Below are 22,981 nucleotides of genomic sequence, written 5' to 3' on the forward strand. Positions count from 1 at the left end.
AGTTTTCAACAAAGCATGCTTTAGAAACATTTTTTATAATCAAACTGATTACCTTTGTAAGCAAGATCTTTTATACATACAGGTAATTGCCTGTAACTTCCTTTAAAAACTACACATGGTGCAAACACTCCCCAAAGGAATTAAACAGAAACAGAAAATGGAAACTTTAATGAAGAAGTGATTGAAAAATGAACAGAAATAAAATTGCAATGGGATAACACTCACAATGCACACTGCAGTAGCCTATGGTTTTGGTAAATAAATTAGTCAATTCCCAATATCATAAACTACCTTTCTGTCACATGTTTAGGCAAGGAGAAGGCACTACTACTTCATTATACTGTAAGACCAGCTGTACCCCAAATCCTTGGAACTCACAAGCAAAGTTTTAGAGAAAAGTATAAGGGAGTGGCAGATGCATCCTTTGGATTTACTTCATCTCCTTTCCCTCCTGATAGATTCAAAGTCCTGTTTCATATTTTCACAACTGACATTTGATTATGAATTATTTTGTAATGGGTTAGAACATAATAATCTCTTATGTTCTACTTCTACTGTTCACTAATGAGAATTCAATTTCTGAAGAAAGAAAAAAAAAATCAGAGAAGGAACATTTTTGCTTTTAGATTACTCTAAAAGAGAACTATTCTTCGCCAAGTACGAAATTACAGTCTACCACCTGGAGTTTCAGATCCTTCCAGTGTTCACAGAAAGAGCATATTCATACAGAAAGTGACAAAAAGCTACACTATTATAAATATAAGTTTTAATAAGTCATTTAGCATTGCTCCCAATACTGCCTCTAGTAGCCATAAAGACTCCCAACTTATTTTCTAAGTAATTTATTTCACACCATGTAACTATTTAGTTTATTGGAAAATGCAATGAATTGGTATCAGGAAAAAACCCATAAGGACTAAAGGCATAGTCCATGTTTATATATTTCCCCCCTTTAACGAACTACCTAAAGAATATTAGGAGTAGTCCAGTGATCCTATGTCTTTTCTTTTCCTATTTTCTTTTAAAGTTTTCTTCTAATTGCATATTTTTAGAGCTTTATGATCTCTAATTATTTGATTTCCTAATCTTACGAACTCTCAGAAGAAATTTATGTTAACACAACAATCATGAATTCTGTTCTTCGGATATGAAAGTTAGAACAAGCAAGGATCACCACATTTTGAATATACTCCGTAGCTTTCAGTTGCACATACATTCAAAAGAGTAACTTCAAATTGTGTATATTAATATAAAATATTACTGAACTGGAGACACAGCAGAAAGCCTATGAAAAGATGACACCATTTCCCACAGCATTCTCCTGGAGAAACTGGTGGCTCATGGCTTGGACGGACATATGCTTTGCTGGGTAAAAAAACTGGCTGGAGGGCCGGGGTGGTGAATGGAGTTAAATCCAGTTTGTGGCTGGTCACAAGTGGTGTTCCCCAGAGTTCAGTATTGAGGCCAGTTCTCTCTAATATCTTTACCAATGACCTGGATGAAGGGGTGGAGCGCACCCTCAGCAGGTTTATAGATGACACCAAGTGGGGTGGGGGTGTTGACCTGCTTAAGGGTAGGAAGACTCTACAGAGGGATGCGGACAGGCTGGATCAATGGTCTGAGGCCAATGGTATGAGGTTCAACAAGGCCAAGTGCCAGGTCCTGCACTTGGGTCACTACAACCCCATGCAGCATTACAAGCTTGGGGAAGAGTGGCTAGAAAGCTGCCCCATGGAAAAGGGCCCAGGGGTGTTGGTCGACAGCCAGCTGAATATGAGCCAGCAGTGTGCCCAGGTAGCCAAGGCAGCCAGTGGCATCCTGGCTTGTATCAGAAATAGTGTGGCCAGCAGGATTAGATAAGTGATCATCCCCCTGTACTTGGCACTGGTGAGGCCACACCTCAAGTGGTATGTCCAATTTTGGCCCCCTCACCACAAAAAAGACACTGAGGTGCTGAAGCGTGTCCAGAGAAGGGCAACGAAGCTGGTGAAGAGGCTAGAGCACAGATCTCATGAGGGGCAGCTGAGGTTGTTTAGCCTGGAGAAAAGGAGGCTGAGGGGAGGCGTTATTGCTCTCTACAACTACCTGAAAGGAGGACATAGAGAGGTGGGGGTCAGTCCCTTCTCCCAAGTAACAGGTGATAGGACAAGAGGAAATAGCCTCAAGTTGCACCAGAGGAGGTTTAGATTGGATATTAGGAAAAATTTCTTCACCGAAATGGTTATCTAGCATTGGAACAGGCTGCCCAGGGAAGTGGTTGAGTCACCATCCCTGGAGGTATTTAGAAGACATGTAGATACGATGCTGAGGGACACGGCTTAGTGGTGGACTTGGCAGTAGCTGGATTTGATCTTATTAAAGGTCCTTTCCAACTTAAATGATTCTATGAATAAAAATATCAGTTCTTCTATTTCTGGCATTATTTTAGATTAATTACAACAGTAAAGATATGCAATGGACTAAAAAGGCAGGAAAACCCTAATCACATACAAAATTACAATAAATCACCCTGTGGAACCGCACCTGCGGAAAGCAAGCCCCACACAGGTGCATGTTACATCTTCTCCAGGCTCAAGAACCTCTCACCTCTCTTTGTCTTTCTCTAACATCTAGTTCTCACATTAATTCCCACAGTTCATAGCATAAAATTAGCCATCTTTCTCCCTATGGTCACATCTAACTATACCTAAAGAAAGCAGTTCCATGTACCCTCTTCTTGGTGACGGTCAAAAAATCCTCTTTTCCCCTGCAAATACTTGCTCTTGCCCTCACAATCCAGTTCACTGCTTTCTTCTAGCATCACAGTAGGAGCTAGACCCAGCTCATCCTCTAGCAGCTTCACAGGCACAGAAGAACAAGTAAAACTTCCTGCAAGGAGGAGACTACTTATAAGCAAAGTCACCTTTTGATCCCAGTGAAGAGAGCAACAAAGTTCCTATAAATCTGAGTGTCCCACCCACCAAAAATGCCTTGACCTGTCTTTATGACACTTCCAGCATCTCACCTACGCCCTCAAGTTCTCCTCCCTCCTTTATCTACCAAATAAAACTGAATTTTGCCTATGTGCGACAGGTTAAAACATCAGAAGTCACATGCAAGATATTATAGCACTTGAAATCTCCAAGGAAATGATTCCTTTTAAGTGCCTTCATTGCCTGTAAACAGTTTGCAGTTGACCTGAAATCATATCACTTTTATAGGGTTTAAGTTAATGCTTACGACTAAGATTCATGGCAGCCTGAAAAAAGGACAGATAGATAGTCAACTATCTATTGGTTAAAAAAAATTCTCATTACAGAAGAATTATTAACAAAGAACATGAAAATTGTATTATTCCTCCCCAACAAAAAAAAAAATATCCATGGCTGACGTGCACAACAAATTGTAAACCAACTTCTACTCAAGAGACTGAAGTCAATATTCTAGAGGAAAAAGAGGTAGAAAAGCAAAAAAGAAAAACGTCAAGTGGGAGACATTTTGAAAGGTCACTGGCAACCCTAACTATAAACAAGAATAATCCAAACAAGTTTTTCTGTTGAACGAAGAACTGACCATCCAAAACAAAGCAACAAGTACTCTGTCACATTTTTGGTTTGAAAACATTATTTCAGTGATGCACAGGAATCTGTGGGGGTTTTTAGGAAAATATAATTTTATAAATTTTTATATTTGGCTTTTTTTACCTTTTCTCCATAATGGAATCCTGCAATTTCCTTTAATTAACTGAATTTCATTTGGATTCTTTTGTCTTACAATTATAAAAATACTCAGTCCTAGTGGTCTACTTTTATTCTGTCAGCCATATACCACAAATTCCAAAGAAAAGAACTTGCGGCCTACAGTGCAGAGTGGTTTGCCTCAGACATATTAATTCCCTTCTCTCAGGAAAAAGAAAATAAATATGTTCCCTTTTATCAACTTTTAGTTTTCTATGTATTACTTAGGAGATTTACCTTTACCTCAAGGACCAAATTCAATATCTTCAATTAAAATATAAACTTCAAGAGCAAACAGAACTCTGTTCACTTAGACACAGAGCTATAAGTATTCTTTTCACATGCTCACTTTCAATTAGATAATAGTTGCTTAAGGTATGACTAGACTGTGCAGTGCAGCACCAAGTAAACGCCTAAGCTAAGTATCTCAAGAAACAGATTAAAACAGCTCAGGCATAGCATTGATGTGGTTATTCTGTCTCCAGTTGAATTTGAGATATAAGACAGACATCTGTTACAATAGCAGAATGTCCTGGACAGAGATCTACAATGTATTAACCTAAGCTCTGGCTTTCAAGAAGTGTTCAATGAGTTACCAGGGTACAGACATCCAAAACATACATTTAAATACCTTGCTAAGGTACATCTTTCCAACTGTATTTGGCACATAAATTAGTACTACACCATGTGAACCTCTCTAAACAAATTAGAAAAGAAATAGCACTGGCATCAAATAGCTTCTTCTCATTTTTATTAAAGCATAAAACTGATAGACACTACATTCAGGTTTTTTTTTCCAATGTCAGACAAGAGGAAATCACTCACTGTCCCAGTCTAAAAATACCAAAGACATACTGTGCAGTATTTAAATTGAACAAATCTTCGGAAAACGTATGTAGTCTTTCAAACTAGAGCCCAAGTTATTGCAATTATCTAATACTACCTTTACTTTTTAATATCCTTTCTCTACTCATAGGACTTGAAACTGACAAATACACACTTTTTTCCTGAACAACTTCAAGCACCTTGTTTAAAACTGGTGTAAAAAATGCCAAACTTTGTGGAGAATATTTACAAAATCGTTACCAAATGTATGCAATACACTTAGATCTTTATCAGCCTTTGTTTTTTCAACATTCAGAAGCAAATGCAGGAGACAGACACTCTTTTTGGACCAGCACAGAAAAATCGAGGTTCCAAGTGCTGCTCCACAACGACAGCTCTCTCACATTGTCCCATCAGAGCTTCAGCCTATTAAATTTTGCTTGAGAGTGACAACAAGCTTCTAGTATAATAAGATTCTTTGTAGTGAAGAAATATATTTGTTATCAGAACCTGGAATGAAACGACCTACGCTGTGCAAAACAATAGTTTATGACTTATCCAATATGGCAGTAAAGGACTCATAAGACCATATCTCTTCTAGAAACTGCCACATCTTTTCAAGTATACATTTTATCAGAATATGATTATTTTTTAAAACAGCTTTTCATAGTAATTGTGTTCAGAAGAGTCAAATTTGTTAAACTTCATGCATAAACAAAATGCATGTTAACAAAACCTACCTATAAATATCAATGGGAATGACGGAATGTGAACTTTCCTCTAGTAACCGAAGAAGAATCTTTCAATTTAAATTAATCAAAAGCAAAAGATCAAAAAAAAGCTTTAAACAACTGCTACAGTATTGTAGTAGTATTTCACCGTTAAAAAAACATTTCATTAGATACTCACATAAAATGCGTATTTACTTTAAAAAGGGAAATACCCAAAAGAAAGGGAAATACCAAAGCATATTGCAGTCTGCTTGATAATACAGAAAAGTAAATCATCACTGCTCACTAGGAAGCAGGGCAATAAAGTTATAAATACCTTATTACAGCTTGATAGTAAATTTGTATGTTGAAATCTGCTCCAGACAGTACTACATTCTTTTGACCTCTTCATATAGGTTTCTTTCAGGAATATAACTAATTGTAAACATAGCTCAGTATGAAGCAAAGAGGCAGAAATCAATAGTGAATCAGAGAGGTGCAAAGAACAAAATACCAACATGGTTTACTACAAACCAGTTACATAAGAATTCCACAATTAATCTCCTCATAAATATGGAATAAGCATAAGCAGACAAGTATGAAATTTAAAATTTTGTTATGAGTGGATATCTACAAAAAATAGAATAATTATATATGCAGCTTTAAATCACTGTATTCATTTTGAAATTCTGCCTGGTGAGACACATCAAAGTAATTTAAAAAAAACAAAATAAAGTTTGTTGAGTAAGAATAACCTTGCAGCATAATTTGAGGCTCAAGCATGAGCCCTGACAAATAGCCGTATGGAAAAAAAAAGTTCTCAAAGGCAATGACCACCACAGATACATTTTTCACTATTGTAACACATCATAGGAAAAGCAGCAGCCTCTTAAATAATTGGATTCCACATTATACAGTAATTAAACAGCCTTCACATAGGAAAACGTCCTCTACTTCTAAATCTACCTAATAATCACTTTTCCCTATTCAACATCTTTCCCATGATTATATGTATAAATGCTAAGAAAAACGCCTTAGCCACAATTCAGTTGGTTATGAGTAAATTTTAATATCTAATTAAGATGGGTCATTATTTCAAAGAGACATCACTGGAGATTACCTGAATGATACAATATATGTCATTGACTCAATTGGCAGTAGTATTTTCTTTGGGCCTAGAACAAGGTAATATCCTATGCAAGAGTTAAGATGCTTTGATCCACTCTGTCATCTCAAAGAATGTCTTTTATTAATGCAACAGAGATGCCTGCCAGGGTTTTCTTATCACCAGAACCAATGGTGCGAAAGGTGCTATATTTCAGATGTGACCTAACATAACACTCAGGTTCTGGTTTTGTTCACTGTGGAGCCCTTTTTGCAAGAAAGGGGATAATAGCTCTGCAGACTCGACTACCTATTACTATTTCTATTGAAGAGTTTCCCTCTTTCCTGTCCTGCCATATTGCTGAGCTCAGTTCAGGGGTACTCACATTTCTTTACTCGCTCTTCATCAGCATTGGCCATATAATTCCTGTAAATAGGACTTGACCCTGAAGGTCCTACTCATAGATGTAAATGTATGTAAGTGTATGATGAGGCTGGTACTGTCTAATAAGTTTGTAAAAACACACAGACATTATGGAACTGTAACATATTATTATAAAACATTTACATACTCAAAGACTGCAAAACAATAGGATTTCCTTACTATGACATATTTCCCTCCCACACTTGCAAGCAAAGCAAATTAACATATCATCATCCTTCATACTTTTAATCTAACATCACCTCTTTAATACAGTTTATAAAACTCAACAAAACTAAGTAGTCAATCTTAGCAATAAAACAGAGTAAGTGCAAAATAAATTCCTTACTAAAACCATCTGGACTGACTTTTCAAATAATTAAACATTGTAAATGTTTGCCATTCACAAACCAAAATCAAGTGACATGATAAACCTGGAACTTGATCTTGCATTGGTGAAATAAAAAGGGAAATTCCTTCCACTTTTCAGTGAGAATGTCAAAATCAAGGCTCTGAATGGGCAAGGTCTTGGAGATATTACTGCATTTAGTATGTTACCATTATTCCCTGTTAACTACAGCTCCAGTTTCTAAAACCTAAGAAATGAGGATGGATGGATCTTCAGTTTGTACATTTTGTTTTGTTATACACTGTAAAGCACTGGTTAGTCAGAGAACTGGAGTAACCCCAGCAACCCCTGATTTTCTATCAGAGTAACAGTGTGGTACATGATAGAGGAACAGCCATGCAGCTCCTCCCCTTGACCCAGAAGCTTCCAGATGTTTCCATTTCCAAAGTTAATAGCTATTGAGATGGTTACCTTAAGTATTTTAACATCTTAGAGGTTATAGTAAAATTGTATTTATTTGGTTCTTAAAAATCTTCCACAAAACACACCAGTTAAAACATAAAACATTTGCATGTTCTGTAATAAACTCCAGCTAGGCTATGGAAGTGATGGGTTTACGGCCCCTTTCATGTGTCAAAAAATGTTCAATCACTATTCAAAAGCAAAGTTTCTGAACTGATACTACTTATAAATGGTAATATTCATTTGAGATCAAGAACTGCTTTTTATTAAACTTCAAACATTTAATCTAGTACCTCTTCCTCACATTCCTGTTCCACTTTTTAAGTTTAAAGCCTGATTCAGCCCCTTGAAACTGAAGGGAGTTTTGCAATTAATGTCCTGAATCTCATCCCCATTTCTCTAACAACTGTTCTCCTCATTTTCCTCCTGTTCAACCTCTATATCCTTATAATTCCATTACTTCATACAGTTATCACCTACATTTGCCTCTGCCTGCTCTTTCCTCTGCATTATCATTTCTCTCTTTAAAAATATTAACAAAAGTGAAAGTATACAAGGTTTTGAATGATCCCATGATGTGAGGATAAGGGAGTAGAGTAGAACAGTAGTTTTCAATCCATTTTTGGACTCTTGGAGCCCTACAGAGTTTTCATTTCAAGGCAGTATACAGCAACCAATTTAAGTCTATTGACAATACGGTGGGTTGGGGATTCTGTAATTAATCAGCTGACATGGGCCTCTCAAAAACAGTCTGTGGAGTCCCAAAGGCTCCTATGTCAGAGGTTAAAGACCCCTGAACTAGACCATGAGCTACGGAAGGGACTTCTCTATAATTCTGTGATGCATCCATCTTCAGTAGTTTTACACTGTTTACCTGTTCAGTGACATCAGAAAGCACTAAATCACAAGGAACTGTGTATTGCCTCACTAACACGTAAATGCAAAATTTTCTGTTATAAATAAACTAACAATAATTTGAAACAAGCAACAAAAATCTTTCCTAAAAACTGATATGCATGAAATTTGTATTTCAGACATTTCAACCAATTGCTAATAAATACTGTTTAAAATAACACTTTTAAGAAACTTATTTGTACAAAAAAACCCTTAAAAATAATTCTCAACTAAATGCAGAATCTTGATTATCCCAACACCAGCTCCTAATAACCTCAAGCATAAAAAGCCTCAACATAAAGAAGGAGGTTCATTTCTATGTTCCAGAACAAGAGGAGGAAAAAAACCAAACAAACAAACAAACGAAACCAAAACTGCTAGCACTTGCACATAGCTGAGCCTGTGCTTTCAACAAGATACGGCACAACCTCTGTCAGGTGCTGTACTTGCCTTGTAGGCTTCCTGTTCAACACAGTTACTACACAATTTGAGTCACTGGGTTTGTGTGACAGGTGCAATTGGGGGCAGTTTTTAGTTTTTTAAAGAATGAACTCTTGGACAACATTCAGGATTTATCAAAGTAAATTCAAGATCTTCTTGGTAAGATCACTGTCCAAAAACTTTAGACACTTATTAAAAATACCTCTGAAAAGAGTCACCTAGAAAACACTTATTATTTTATAGAAAATATCTATTATTTTAAAGGCAGGCAGCATAAGCATTCAGTGGGCAGAAAGCAAAACCTTTATCTACCTCCCGACAAACTGATACCTTCACAACCAGACTGTAATCGTGTTTTCTACCTTTTCTTGTATTCCTTTCTCTCAGATTCAACAGGAGAAATGTAAGATAGCTCCCATCCTAGGCTTCCTAGAAGACTAGTTCAGGAGAAAGCAAGGTCTAGCATGAAATAGCAGCAGATGCATAACTGCTCAGCCTGTCTCACATAATTTGCAAGCCTAAATGCCAAGCCAGACCATACTAATAACAAAGTTATAGCTCCTTAGACCTCCAAGTAAATCTGTACTCTGTCACAGCACCTTATAGTGAAGGAATGGTTCCTTTCAAACTAACTCTAGAATTCACACCTCCTTCCTGAAAAGGCATTGTAACTACCAGAAAAGTACCTCCCAAACTCTCCATGAAACCATAAAGCAGCAGCCTACAGAAGCATATAAAACAAAGTTTTCAGCAGAACTAAATTTTAAACAGTGGTTTGTGGTGGTTCTCCACATGATCCCCAAATGATCCACAAAGGAGTAGTTTGTACAAAAGCAGTGATTTAGACACCTTAAGCTGAAGTAACGTCAGGCTATGAACTCCAGTATCAAATAAATACCTGAATCGGGGATGCTGTTAGATGCCCAACTCCAAAAGAATACAGCAATTTCTGACATGTCTCAAGTATTCTTTTATCAGCCACCTTGGGAGTCTCCCCTCTCTGCACAATGCCTAAAGTGAATTCTACTTCAAGCATTTCACTTCCCACATCTATTATTCACAGAGGTTACACACCAGAGTCCCTATGTACGTGTGGATCCCAAACTTTATTACCATATTTATTATCATGAACCCTTCTGGAATTAAAAATAAAAAGAGTAGCTTAGCCTATTCCAAACACTTGGCCCTACAGCCACTTAATGTACTGATGAGATGAAGGAAAAGTTAATTTTTTTCTTATTTATGACTACAGGTAAGGTCATATAAATCTTCCATTTTTTAATTTACAGAAAAGATTGAGTAAGCAAGTGATCAACAACAGGAAAAAGTGTTTATCTCACTGCTGCAGATGAGCACTATCAAGTGGCAGCGATGAAAGTGTTTTAACAAGATTATTATTGCCAACAATATGACAAATTAAGTCTCCCAAACTACAAAATGGTAGTAAGACCAAAAAAAAAATAAAATGTAGCTAGTATGTCAGCTCCATATATATTGGAAATGCTTAAACACACATGAATTTAGTAAAATTCAGTCCTGAAAAGACATCCTAACTGTGAGGGGTTGCATATTCTTTTCGGATGAAGAACTCACTTACCCAGATTTTAAGTCTGTAATCCGTAAACAATTAGTAGCATCCAGTCCTACTTTTCCATTTCTGACCACACTGGAAATGAAGGGTGAGAGGGCTGGAGAAATTCTGTTCAAGGCAACTTCAGGTGACATTTTAGTATGTTCCTCTTTCCTTCTGTCTTGAGCTGCACGAGGATGGTAAGGGGGGAAAATATAATCAAAAAATATCCTACTTATTTCATGTAAATTCACACGCACACCGCAAACATCAAAAGAAAAAAGCTAAGCACGCAAAGGATCAGAAATGTAGAGTAAATGAAGTGTACGCAGGTTTATAAAGAAAAAATAAGCACAGGTAATTTTTTTTTCCTTGTACCTCTGCAACATTCAATGAAGCCCATTCATTCATTGTCGACTTAAAAACAGACTAATGTCCTAGAAAGATCCTATCCCTATGAGAAAGAGAAATAAAACTGAGGGCCATTCTGACACTTCGTAGCCTAGCCCTTCTTCTGAGCATTTCCATTAGGAGTCTATAATTGACAAGCCACATTTGTTCTGCTGCCACTGAAATCAATGGGACTTACATTACTGATTGCAATGGGACCAAGGATTTGATTATCTCTCCATATTCTCATCTGTAATTTCTAATACCCCTAGTGTAACCATAATCAGTGTTACTTTTACAGTACTCAGGTAGCTATTTACAGCATTTCACAATGCCTTTTAAAGGCTAACACTTCTTTTCTTTCAGAGGTATCACCATACTCTTTGAAAGTCACCTTCATTCACAAAGCAGATCAGGAAGCTGAGGTACACACATTTTAAGCACAGCTTTTTCAGAAGTGCTTGCAAATATGTGACCTTATGCTAAATCAGCTAGGCTACTAAGTTAGTACACTTTAAGAACCTGCTGCTTTTCAACTGAAATGCAGAAACTGAGCATGCACACATTTTAACTCGTTGCACCACAAAAAGGCTAGAGTATGTGGACAACAACAGATCATGACAGAAGAAGTGGGAGAAAAGCAGGGTAAGTAACCTACTAAAATGCTAACTTAACATATTTGATGATATTCTTAGGCATAGAGTTTAATCTGAAAATAAACTGAACTTGACAGCTTTAGAAAACAAAGCCACAAATGACTCCAGGTAACATAAACGTGCCACCAACAAGTAGAGCAGAAGAGCTTGTACTTAAACTCTGACCATTCAAAGAGATTTTTTTAAAACATTCCTTTAATTGAAAAACACCAATACATACTGTATTTACTTCCTTACAGAATGCTGCATGTGGTCTGCTGGATTAGTAAGTGTTCTATAAAGAGAGTGTGAACAACTCATGGCAATAGTTGCAATTTGTTGTTGTTTTTAACACTCAGTTTACAAGCATTAGTTGGTAACTAACGGATATTCTACAAACTGATAGCAACATTCAAATTACACATTTTGTTCTCATGAAAGTCATTCACACTGAACTAGTATGAAGCACGAAACAGTATTTATCCGAGCTATTCAGAATACATCTGAATAAAGCGAAGGCCAGGCACTTTAAGGTAAACAAAGAGACTAATAAATAAGACTTCCTAAAAACAGTAATTATCTTTAATACACTGGTTCTTACATTTTATGGCAGCAAAGAAGCTGAATACTAACATATAACATGTTCTCTTCACATATGATTTGCTGTAATTGACAATGAGCAACAACTTAAGCTTGCTTAGCAAACACCTACAGCAATTTAAGATCCTACCTCCTGTTTGTTACTTTTCTACCAAAAATTACTGCCTGCTCACCTTTATTTTTCCCCAGAGGAACTGAGAGAAGAGAATACAAGCCCATACTTGACCTATTTCAATGCAAAGTCCAATGGCTTAGATGGAACTGCTAATAAAAATAAGTTTAAACTAAAATGATACTTTGCACAAGAGTGGCTAAAACAGGGCACACATTTCAGTCTGCCAGCTCTACTGTAGGAAGCAGTAATTTCAAGCAGAGGGGCCGCTGGACTGAAGAAGCTAAGAACTTCTTAAACCATCAAAAATATGCTGAAAAACAAGCTATCCTTCTAGCAATCTTACAGGTATACACAAAGATGTCAGAATTGGTTCTGATAATGACACATTTTAAGGGGATTGTAAGTGTTATGAGGGTAGAATTGTGAGACCTAAGAGATACAGGTGGTGATCAAAGTTCAACAGACACACCTTCCAAAATGAACTGCAGAACGATATTCCTTAACTTTCTGTTAATACAATATGCAGATATTGTCAAAACAAGATAGAAATGACTGCTAGGCATTTTTCCTGGTTTTATTGCATCAATTCTTTAAGATCCACAATACCTTCTACATAACAAGCCAGACACACAATACTTAATGGGTCGCTATCAATTAAACTCATCGATTTATTTTGTAAACAAAGGTCTTTACAAACTATAACACAATTAGGACCATTTTCATAACTTTCAGTTGCCATATACATATTTTTTTCCCTCAGCTTAATTTTCCCACAGGGCTGGAAAGAGAACACAAACAAACTCGAGGGACTTAACAAAAGCAAAATTCACTAGACTCTTTCCCTCCCCAAAACAAAACATTTGAAAGAGGTAAACAAACTAACAGTTGAGCGCTTTTAGATTGAGCAGCCTATCATTACGACTTCAAGCAAGTGTAACATATGCCTCACAGAAACCACCCAATCCCAGGCACAGCTTCGGGCACCACAGAGTGTCCGGATGCGACATACTCGGTTCCTCCACCACCGGTAATGACATTATGGGCATTAAAGTGAAGGTATAAGGCGGCAAAGGTGAATATTTTGATGGAGGGCCTCGAAGTGCGAGGGGACCTTTCCTGCCCAACCCTCTCGGCTCGGCTGTCGGCGGTCCGGGGTTGTGCTTTTCACTTTGCGGGCAGCAGTAACGCCCGTCCGGGTGTGGGGAAACGAGGGGACCCGCGACCACCTCCACTCGCCGTGCCCGCACACATCCCCGCAACGCGACCGGCAACGCGGAGCTCCGGAGTCCCGGGTAAACCCACCGCCCCCCTCAAAGTTCCCTCAGCCTCGGCACGACCGGACTGAGCCCCACCAGGCCCCGCTCCCGCCCCGGCGGCCGCCTCGCCGCCGCATTCCCCCCCCCGCCCCGCCTCGCCTCAGCGCGGCTCCCACGTGCCGCCGGGGCCGCCCCGTGGGAAGGCGGCGGGCCCGCCACCCTCGGCGCTGCCTGCCGCCCCGCCCCGCCACGGCGGCGGCGCCCGGGAGCGGCGGCCGGGCGGTGCTTAGGCCAGTCGTCGCCCTGGGCCGCACCGGCCCCCGCGCCGCCTCCTGGCCAGCTCCTCCCGGCCCGAGACCGCGGCCTCCGCTCCCCCGCCTCCACTTCGCCCCAAGCGCCAGCGGAGGGGGCAGGGGCAGAAGCCAGCCAGCCAGCCAGCCAGCCAGCCAGCCCGCCCGCCGCGCCGCTCCCCCGGGGCCGGCAGGGGCGCTGCTCCCGCCCGCCCCTCACCCGGCCCGTCCCGGGCCCCGCCATACCTACGGCGGCCGGAACACAGCCGCTTAGCAACGGCCGCGGCCACGCGCCCGGCCCGGCCCGGCCCGTCCACCCGCGCCCGGCGTGCGCGCTCCCGCGCCGCCGGGCGGCGTGCGCGCCTCCGCCCCCCGCCGCTGCCGGCGCTGCCGGGCCGGAGGGGTCTTCAGCGGCCGCGATATTGGCGTCCGGCACAGTGCCTGGGCGCGCTGCCTCGGCGCGCAGGCGTGAGGCGGCGGTTTCGTCGCGGCCGGAGCGGGGCGGGGGAGAGGGGGAGGAGGGGAGAAGGGGAGGGGGTGGCCTTCCCAGCAGGCGTTCGCCGGGGGCACCCCTCCTGGCCGAAGGCCCCTGCGGGCCGCCCGTCGCCCGTGGCAACAGGCGAAGCCGCCGCGGCGGCGGGGCCTGGCGCGGAGGCCGGGTCCAGGGTCCAAGGCTCGGGTAGAGCCTTGACTGGGCTGCGAGGCCTGGGTCTGCCTCGTCCCCTGGCGCCATGGCCGCTGAGGTGGTGGTTGTGGGATCCTGTATGACCGACCTGGTCAGGTTAGTACCTGGGGGGGGCTCCCGCAGGCTGGCAGGCCCCGGCGCGGGGCCGGTTCCCTGCCCTCACTGGGCGGAGGGGCCCCGAGGTCAAAGGAGCGCAGGGCGTCGCAGAGCCCCGGGCGGAGCGGAGGCTCCCTGCGCCTCCCAAGGGCAGGCTGGGCCGGGACGCACCCCGCCCCTCCTGCCCTGGGCCAAGGAAAGCGGGTGTCACGTCTCTCTCCAGGCCGGGACAGGAGAAGTGGGGTCGGCGCCAGGTGGGGCGGCGAGGAGCTCTCGGCCCTGGGCAGAGGGAACCGAGGCGAGAAGTTGGCTGCGGCAGGGGCAGGGGGAAGGATCAGAGCCGCCGGTGGGGGCGGCTGGGCCCGGGTGATGTCAGCCCTGCAAATAATACTTTGAAAGAAGACTGTGGGAACGGGGAGAAGTTTGAACGTGTTGTCTGCTGGAGCTTTGATCAGCTGTCTGTAACTTAAGGGAGAAGTGAGACTTGGGTTTGTGTTTTCAGCTGTGCTAGGTGGCTTGCCGTTAGCCTTGCCAGAAAAGCTTGCATAGTAACCCGCATGGGAAATCGTGAACTCTGGTACTCGTTATCAGCAGAGGAGATTGAAATGATTTTATGAAGGTAAATAAAGCTGGTCAACTGTAACACGTTTTCAGTTCAAAGCACTTGTCTCCACTAGAAAAGTGAGAAAGAAAGCTTAATATTGCAAAGAAACTGAAGTTAGCTCCATGAAAAAGTAGGTTATAAGTTTATTACTTGCAGACAACATTTTCTGTGACACTTGGAAGGAAGAGAGAGAGAGAGAAGCTATTCCCAAGCTATTCCTATCCAAACAGGTTGAGAAATGGAAATAGGAAACCCTCAAAAATTTAGCACCTCTGTACCCCAAAGCTGTTTTTTAAATTATGAAACCCTTTTCTAAAGGAATGCCTCAATTCCTTTTTATTAATTTTCTGGACATTTTCCTTTTGGATTAATTATATGGGTCTCGTCATTTTTTTTGTACATAGGTACGGTTTGGAAACTTCGTTTAAAAATTAAAGTACAGAAGTTCCTGAAAGCTCTTGGTTCCAGCAGCCTGGGTTTTCTTGTGAATACTAAATATTGGAAGAATTCAAGCAGAATTGCAAGAGTTGGCAACGGTGCAAGTACTAACCTAATCTAGCTGACCCTGCCAGCCCCAGTAAACTTGCAAATCTTTGCAAGTCTTTGATTTGCAGTGTTTTAAACACACCTGTTTTTAAACTATATGTGCAGACTTGGTTAAAATGGGATTTAAAAGTATATGTATCTGGACTGCATCAGCTTGTCCTGCAGGGAAGTCTACATTAAAAAACACAATCCCTGAATCAGCAGACAATTATATCAAAGCCTGTGGGTCAAGAAAGTGTAGAATACATGATTAGAAGAATATGCTGAGGAGTAAGTACAGTTTCAGCATAGACATGTGTTGCAGAAATGATGAAAACCCTTAAATAATCATAGAACCTGTGTCACAAAGATTTAATGCTTTATGTAATCTGCAGAACACGCTGGCAGCTTTCCAAGAAGAATAGCTGTAAGTCAGAGTAAGATCTTTCAGAACTGATCTTGACGTTATGTGTGAATGAGCTATCAGATGCTTGTGACGTTGTACTGAAATATAAAACATGGTGCTCTAACCTCAAGACGTTCCTTTTCCTGTCTTTCTAAAATGTGGGAAAAAAAATCATCAAAAAATTGTCTACCAGTTTAAGCACTGCTGACAGATGCAGCTTTGGACTTTTTCTTAACGCTTAAACAAACAAACAAGCAAAAAAGAAAACTCCCATTTTTTTGGCTGCGAGTTTGATACGATAGAAATACAGTCATTTATTTGAAGCCATTTTAACTGGCCATATTGTAACCAGAGATTAAACCACGGGTTGTCGCCATAGATACTGCTACACTGAGATTAAGTGGTGGAAGAAAAGCCATTTCACTTTTCAGTCAGCTGAGAGGATTTCTTAAATTGTACAAATGCTATCACAAGAATGTATCTGACTCACCATTATTAGCTTCTACTTTAAGGAGCAGTGAAGGGCTTTTTATTAGTGATAAGCAAATTTGGTTCAACTGAAAAAGAAAGGACAGCCTCATTCTTTCTATAACTAGTACAGGACTTCAGGCACTTACTAAGATAAGAAAAAGCGTGGTTTAAATGTAGCTGGCAAGAGTTTAGTCTGACTGAAATCTCCATGTATTACTCCTCTAGACGTAGTTTAAATGTACTCTGTGTTACAAAAATCCTGGTAAAATTACTGGAAAGTACTGTAGGCTGGGATGCACCTAGGTTGAGAGCAAAGCCATAGGGAATGATAAGCAAGCTTTATTAAATATGGTAAAAACTGTCAGGTTACGGTTAGTATTGATGCCAGGAGGGTATCTCTTGACTGTCTTTATATCTGGCATTTAGAGGGGGCTGTACATTGCAGGTTAAACCTAGGGTTCATTTCAGGAGGGATGGAAGAGCAACAGGTTTTTGTGAGTTTGTCATTTATGCTGATGTTTCAGTTTGTAAAGGACAGGGACAGCAGTGATTATGTTAAATGCCTGTCTTTCACACCCATTTGGAGGAGACTAAATTAAATAAACTAAATTAGGAGGGAGAGTCACACAAAGAAGATCAGACACGTTTTTGGACACATTGTGTTTGATAGGCATATTCACAACTCAAGACTAAAGCCTATCTTTCCTAGAAGATCATGATATTGATTGAGACTCTGCCAGAGCTAGACAATGCTATGTTATAACTCAAACTGATAAAATACCATGTTGGCCCTCCAGAATGCAATCTTGGCCCTCTGTCTGGAAAGCTAGAAGCTCAGAGTGGCAGACATTAAATAGTAAAAATTCCCAGGCCTGTAGAGGCAAGGTACTGAAAATCAGAAAGATAAGCTTCAAGCTACCCTTGGACATATGTTAGCCAGATTCACCACTCAAAAAAGTTAGCATATAATGTTTTTACTCAATACAATAAACTAATGATTTAAAGAAGCATAACCTCTGTGTGAAATGGAAATGTACAATGTGAAATTTGCCATGTCTTACAGAATGACTGAGAAGGAAAAGGACAGGGACCTTCTGTTGAAGACAGTATTCAGATGTAATTTTGGGAAATAATCACATTCAGAATAAAGGGTAGTGTGCCTTAAAATTCTTTTAAAGGGAAGGGGCCTAGTGGTTTGTTTTTAAAACACTGTTCTCATTGGAAATTCTTTTCTCATTGTCCTGTAGCGCTGCAGTGGCATAATGTGGGTTTTCTAAAGTGAATTTAGTATAATCAAAACAACCTCACGTACATACATGCAGTAAACCACACTCTTTTGCCTTAATAGGACCAGGAACAAAACATATTTGTGGTCAAAATCACAATCAACACTTCATTGGCAATAGCAGCAATAGTAGTAGAAAACAAAACCAGCATTATTCTATATGATCTAGATATCAAACCAGACGGGTACCATCCATAGTGTTATTTAAATAGTTTCTTTTCTGACTAATATTTGCAGACTGGTCGTGGTATTGGCATTTTAATTCATATTAAATCAGGACAAGACTAAACATATAAACCAATGAGAGTCAGACGCACTAAAACAATTAGAATAAACAGGAGAAACTTTGGCATGGCAATTGAAAACAGCAGAAGCAAAGAACAAAATGTAAGATGGAAAAAACAGTCTTCGGATAGTCACAACAGCAACAGTTTTTCACTTTGACTGACGAGAATAAGGCCACAGCCCAAATACTGGAAAACTCTGTTAGGATCTTCAAAACTTGAAGTCTTAGTTTTCTGTAGACTTCTTTCCTTCCTTCAGGTTGCTTCATTTGCTGTAGGGAGTAGAAATAAAATTTCTGCTTCCAATCTCCTGTTGTAACAATCGTTGTTAATAATTATTACAAGTAGTAAACTGAATGACTGAAAGCATTCAGCAAGAGAAGAAAGACATGGCAGAAAAAACATTGAGCTACAAAGTAGTATGTTGCCTGACTGGAGTGGACAGTGATGACAAAGACACATCTGAAATTAACATCCCAGAGTGGCCTGATGAATGCATTGAATCATTCGCACTGACCGAGCACAATCTCTGCTTATCCAAAATGGCAAAGGTATCTCCATTAGTGAGATTCTATATCTTCCTCTTAAGCCTCTAGTGGTGATTATTGTCATCTGAACTAAATGTCTCATTGGAAACGTCCATAATCGAAAGGCATGTATGTATTTGTTTTTTAAAGTGCAGTATTTGGGACAATAATTTCAGGCTTTTTTTGTAGGAATATGGAAAGGAATTTTCTTATGTTCCTTTTGAGCGAGCAGGGAAAGGCTCACATATGACTTCATTTTCTTCTTTGCATTGTTTCCAGGTCTTTCACATGTGTTCTCATTTCCACCATTTCTCATGCACGCACAGTCACCATGTTACAATGTTTTTTATTGCTTTAGTGTTTTTTTCTGCTCTTCAGCTTCTCCTAGCAGCAGAGAAAAGTGTTCTAGAATCCTTCAAATCCATTTCATTTGTGTTTTTGTTTTTATCTGTAATGCTTCCCCTGCAGCAGCCACTCCTCATTCTAGTCAATCTGCCGTTGCCAGCAGCATGGGAAAGCACAACTGTGAAGGAATACAAGCTTAGTCCAGTTGAGGAAATTAATCTTTTGGATCCAGAGAAAGGCATCAAGGCATGAGAGAATGTGTCATCTGTGAATTGTTTAGTTTATGTAATAGTGAAAAATCTGGGCTTGATTTCAGAGCCTGTACTATTCCCTTTGTCGTCTTCTCTGACCTAGCAAAGTTTGGATGCATAGTAAATGCAGGATGCACAGGCTCAGTGTTTTATTGTTCTGCCCTGATTTTAGAGGGCCTATATGTCATTTAGAGAAACTCCTCTTTGCCTTCTCTTGCCTGGCAGGAAGGAAGCTGTATCTTGGGGGCCCAAAAAGAAAAACGGTGTTAAAATCAAGTTGATGAAATCCTCAGTAACGTGATTCAGTAAGAAAATTACTTTTTGTTCATATACAGCTTTTGAATATCTGTAGTGGCCTAGACACTGCACATCTGTGGGGCCTGACCCAAGCTCATTCATGTCAAAAGAAGCTTTTCACTGCTGTAAACTTTGTCCTTGAATTGTCACACGCTCCCCAAATCTGAGTGATCAGTTTATTTTAGGGTGAGACACAGTTTAATGTTTTAGTGTGTTAAAAGTATTTGGTGTTATACCTCAGACCTGAAAAGATTCCAACAAAGTTGCTCTAACAAAAAATGACAAAATGCTGAAGGGGGAAAAAGGAGGAAAAATGTCTGGTTGGGTGTTTCTTAAATTAACACAAAATAACTAGGGCAAGGCCACAAATGACTTTTTTTAACCCATTACAAGAGCTGCATTTGCAACCACAGTTATGAACCCTGAGTGAGAGACAGTGTGCCATTGATCCCAGCTGGCACTTTCTGAAAGAAACTGTTGTTTGTGCAACAGAGGATGCTGTGGGTCCTCTCTGAAAAGGACTGCTGGTGCTAGAACACCTGCTCAACACTTGTCTTTGGCTCTTATCCATGAAAACCTTTTTTTTTTTTACCTTCCTAAATGGAAATGTGGAAGTTTTAAAAGTCTTGGGAAATATGAATATGAAACTGGTCACACAATGTCTTTCAACTTTAGTGCAACAAAAGTGTTGCTTTCTGGATTTTATTTAATTGAAACCTCCCTGCCCTTTCATTTGGTGTCTTCATTTTGTGTCCTAAGCTATTGTATACTGTAATTAGGCACGGTTTTTCCTTCCAGATGCAATTCCATTTCAGCAATAACTAATATGACTCTTGTTTTTTAGACTTGTTTATTTAGTTCAGTTTTAATAGTATTTATTCAGTAGTGCTTTTGAGCTAAAGAATATCCCTTGTGGTACTATGGTCAGGCCTATACTACATGAATGCCATAGCTGAAGTAATTTCTTTGGCTTTCCAGTAACCAAGAGGTAGCACTATTGGCCCTACTATGCATTTGGAAAACATTTTGAAGTCAGAGGAAGGGAATAGGGACAGTTTGCTTTGTAAAAAGATAGGAAAAAGGTAAAGAGAAATTAGAGGAAGGTCTTAAAACCAGGAAAAATAATAGGTAAGACATAAGGTTTTACTGCAGAAAGCATGAAGAGTCTATGGAGTTGAGGTTGAGACAAAAGGCAGGGAAACTACAATACTAAGAGTGACAGCTCCCCAGCTATCCAGAGGCCCCCTGTTTTTCTGCTTCTCTTTCTGCCAGCTCTGGCTGCCTGCTTGCTTTCTGCAGTTTTCTCATATGGCCGCATGGCAAGGTGCAGGGAAAAGCCCTGTTCTAGTCCTGCTGTCTTCTCCCAGCACCAGCATTTTGGAAGATATGGCACTCAGTAAGTCTGCTGTTACCTCCTTCTTCCCATGAATGAGTTCCCAGCTGTCTGCTTCTGTTCATACCAGCTGCAGTGTCTGGTCTGTTTAAGTTTGTGAATTGCTTTGAGATCCTTCAAGATGAAAGGTTCCACTTAAGTGAGATCATTATCGCCTTCTACATTTCTCCACTCCCTGTTCTCTGCTCAAGCTTCTTGTCTCATCTCAACTTGGGGTCCCGCATAGTACTCAACATTCCCAGGTCATGGCAACACAAAGCTTACACACAAATTTCAACTTCCAGTCCTTGAGTTGTTTGACGCCTCTCAGAGTACTTCAGAACTGAAGGTTAAATATATGTATTTTCCTGAGCTGATGCCAAAATACTTAGCACTTGCCACACTGAGATCGTACTTCTGCGTTTGCGTCTGACTTCATGTTATTTTGTGTTCTTCAAGAGACTGTATAGTTCTCTTCCTCCCACTTTTGAAGTACTTACTCATTCTAGGAAGCATTCCAACTACAATGTTGTTCTGTGATCCTACACTATATTCTTATAGCCATACTTTGTTCATGTTCTTGTGGTTAAACTGTAAGCCTGTCAGGGCAGGGATTTCTCTCCTGCCTGGTGTAGTGAACTTATGGAGTGGAACCCTGACAGGAGTTCAGAGGGCTCTTTGTGTTCAAAGACTCACAGGCAGTAACATGGTGTTTGGACAGGAGAACCCCTTTTCTGTTCAGTGACACTTATAGCTGTCGTCTTCATTTTCTATATTTTAACTGACCAGTAAGAGATTTTTTTCACTGTATAGTATCTCCGTGTGTTTATTCCCAATGTCATTCACATTCCAGTGAAATTTCCTTCTTTCCTACAAAAGTGAGGTCATCTTAAACCTGTGTTTATGATACTGCAGTCATTTCCATGGCAGTAGACTATGATATCATCAGTGGAGGATTATGCCTTTCCTATGTGTGTTAGCAATTAAAAATTATGGTTTGTCAGATAAAACTAGTGTTTACCAAGCTTTTAGGTTTAGTCCATATGAGGCAGGGAAACTATTGCTTAATTCTCTAGAGAGTTCACTTGGGTAATGGAGTAAATGAATCCAGAAACATTTTGATCCTAGCAGGTGATAAGTTTTGGGGGGTATTTTTTTCTAACGGGAGAAGAAAATCAGCTACTCCATCTTGTGTTCTCTCGCCTGGCAAAGAACACTTGTCTGAAACACCGTGATACTCATTGTTTTGTTATTCAGAGCTGCTTAAATGTTTGACTTAAAGTATCACAATTTTCTAGTCTCATTAGACTGGCATTTTTCCCCTTTGTAGGTCAGTAAGCTATTACAGACTACCCACAAAAGTAAAAAACCGTGGTTATCAGTCTTTTCATCTTTTTAATGGCTGCCCCATTAGCCAGCTATCAGTAGCTGAATCTCTTTGTTGAACCTTCCTAAGTATGTACATGCTCTCTGGTGGGTTGGTGACAGCAGAGGCCAGTTACAACACTGCAATGGCAAAAGTAAATTCATTCATTGAAAATGTAGTGTCCAGTGTTAAGATAGTTGCTAATGCAGCAAGGTGAAAATTGTGGATTCACATCATAATTTATTTCCTCCCTTCAAATACTTAAGAATTTTTAGGCCAAGGCAGTAAACTTTTCTAAACAAGAGTGAAGAGAAAGGGAAAAGAGATTAGATAAAAGTTTTTAGAGAAAGAACATCATCAGTCTAGGTATTGCAACACAAGACAAAATTTGTAGCCATTTTTTGGTAATATAGTTTAATTACAGAAATAAGCTAAACCTGTGCACAATCAGCCTGTCTGTTTTCCCACATAACTGAAATGAACTCTTATAAAATATCTGTTTAAATATACTGGGTCAGAACATTAGAAAAAAATCTCAAAATGGTGTGCCCTAATTACATACAAGAGTTGCATGTGTCCAGTTTTACATAAAGTCTAGGATGTGAAAAGGTTCTCCCTGAAATTATTACCATGTTAGTAACTACAGTAGAAAGAAATTCCTTTTCTTATTGATGTTCATGGAAATGAAG

General features: G+C 40.2%; 2 protein-coding genes across 2 annotated transcripts in view; one reads left to right on the forward strand and one right to left on the reverse strand.

The window, feature by feature from the left end:
• BABAM2 (BRISC and BRCA1 A complex member 2) overlaps positions 1-14,179 on the reverse strand; it is a 173,827-nt gene extending 159,648 nt beyond the window's left edge. The window contains exons 1-2 of the mRNA XM_063328660.1: positions 14,025-14,179; positions 10,520-10,679 (exon numbers count right to left, since the gene is read on the reverse strand). Coding sequence (XP_063184730.1) covers positions 10,520-10,647 — 128 coding nt within the window. The 5' untranslated portion in view covers positions 10,648-10,679; positions 14,025-14,179. The remainder of the gene's footprint in view (positions 1-10,519; positions 10,680-14,024) is intronic.
• RBKS (ribokinase) overlaps positions 13,691-22,981 on the forward strand; it is a 70,170-nt gene continuing 60,879 nt past the window's right edge. The window contains exons 1-2 of the mRNA XM_063328661.1: positions 13,691-13,702; positions 14,424-14,559. Coding sequence (XP_063184731.1) covers positions 14,510-14,559 — 50 coding nt within the window. The 5' untranslated portion in view covers positions 13,691-13,702; positions 14,424-14,509. The remainder of the gene's footprint in view (positions 13,703-14,423; positions 14,560-22,981) is intronic.

The sequence above is a fragment of the Chroicocephalus ridibundus genome, chromosome 3 (genome assembly GCF_963924245.1).
Source record: "Chroicocephalus ridibundus chromosome 3, bChrRid1.1, whole genome shotgun sequence".
Lineage (NCBI taxonomy): Eukaryota > Metazoa > Chordata > Aves > Charadriiformes > Laridae > Chroicocephalus > Chroicocephalus ridibundus.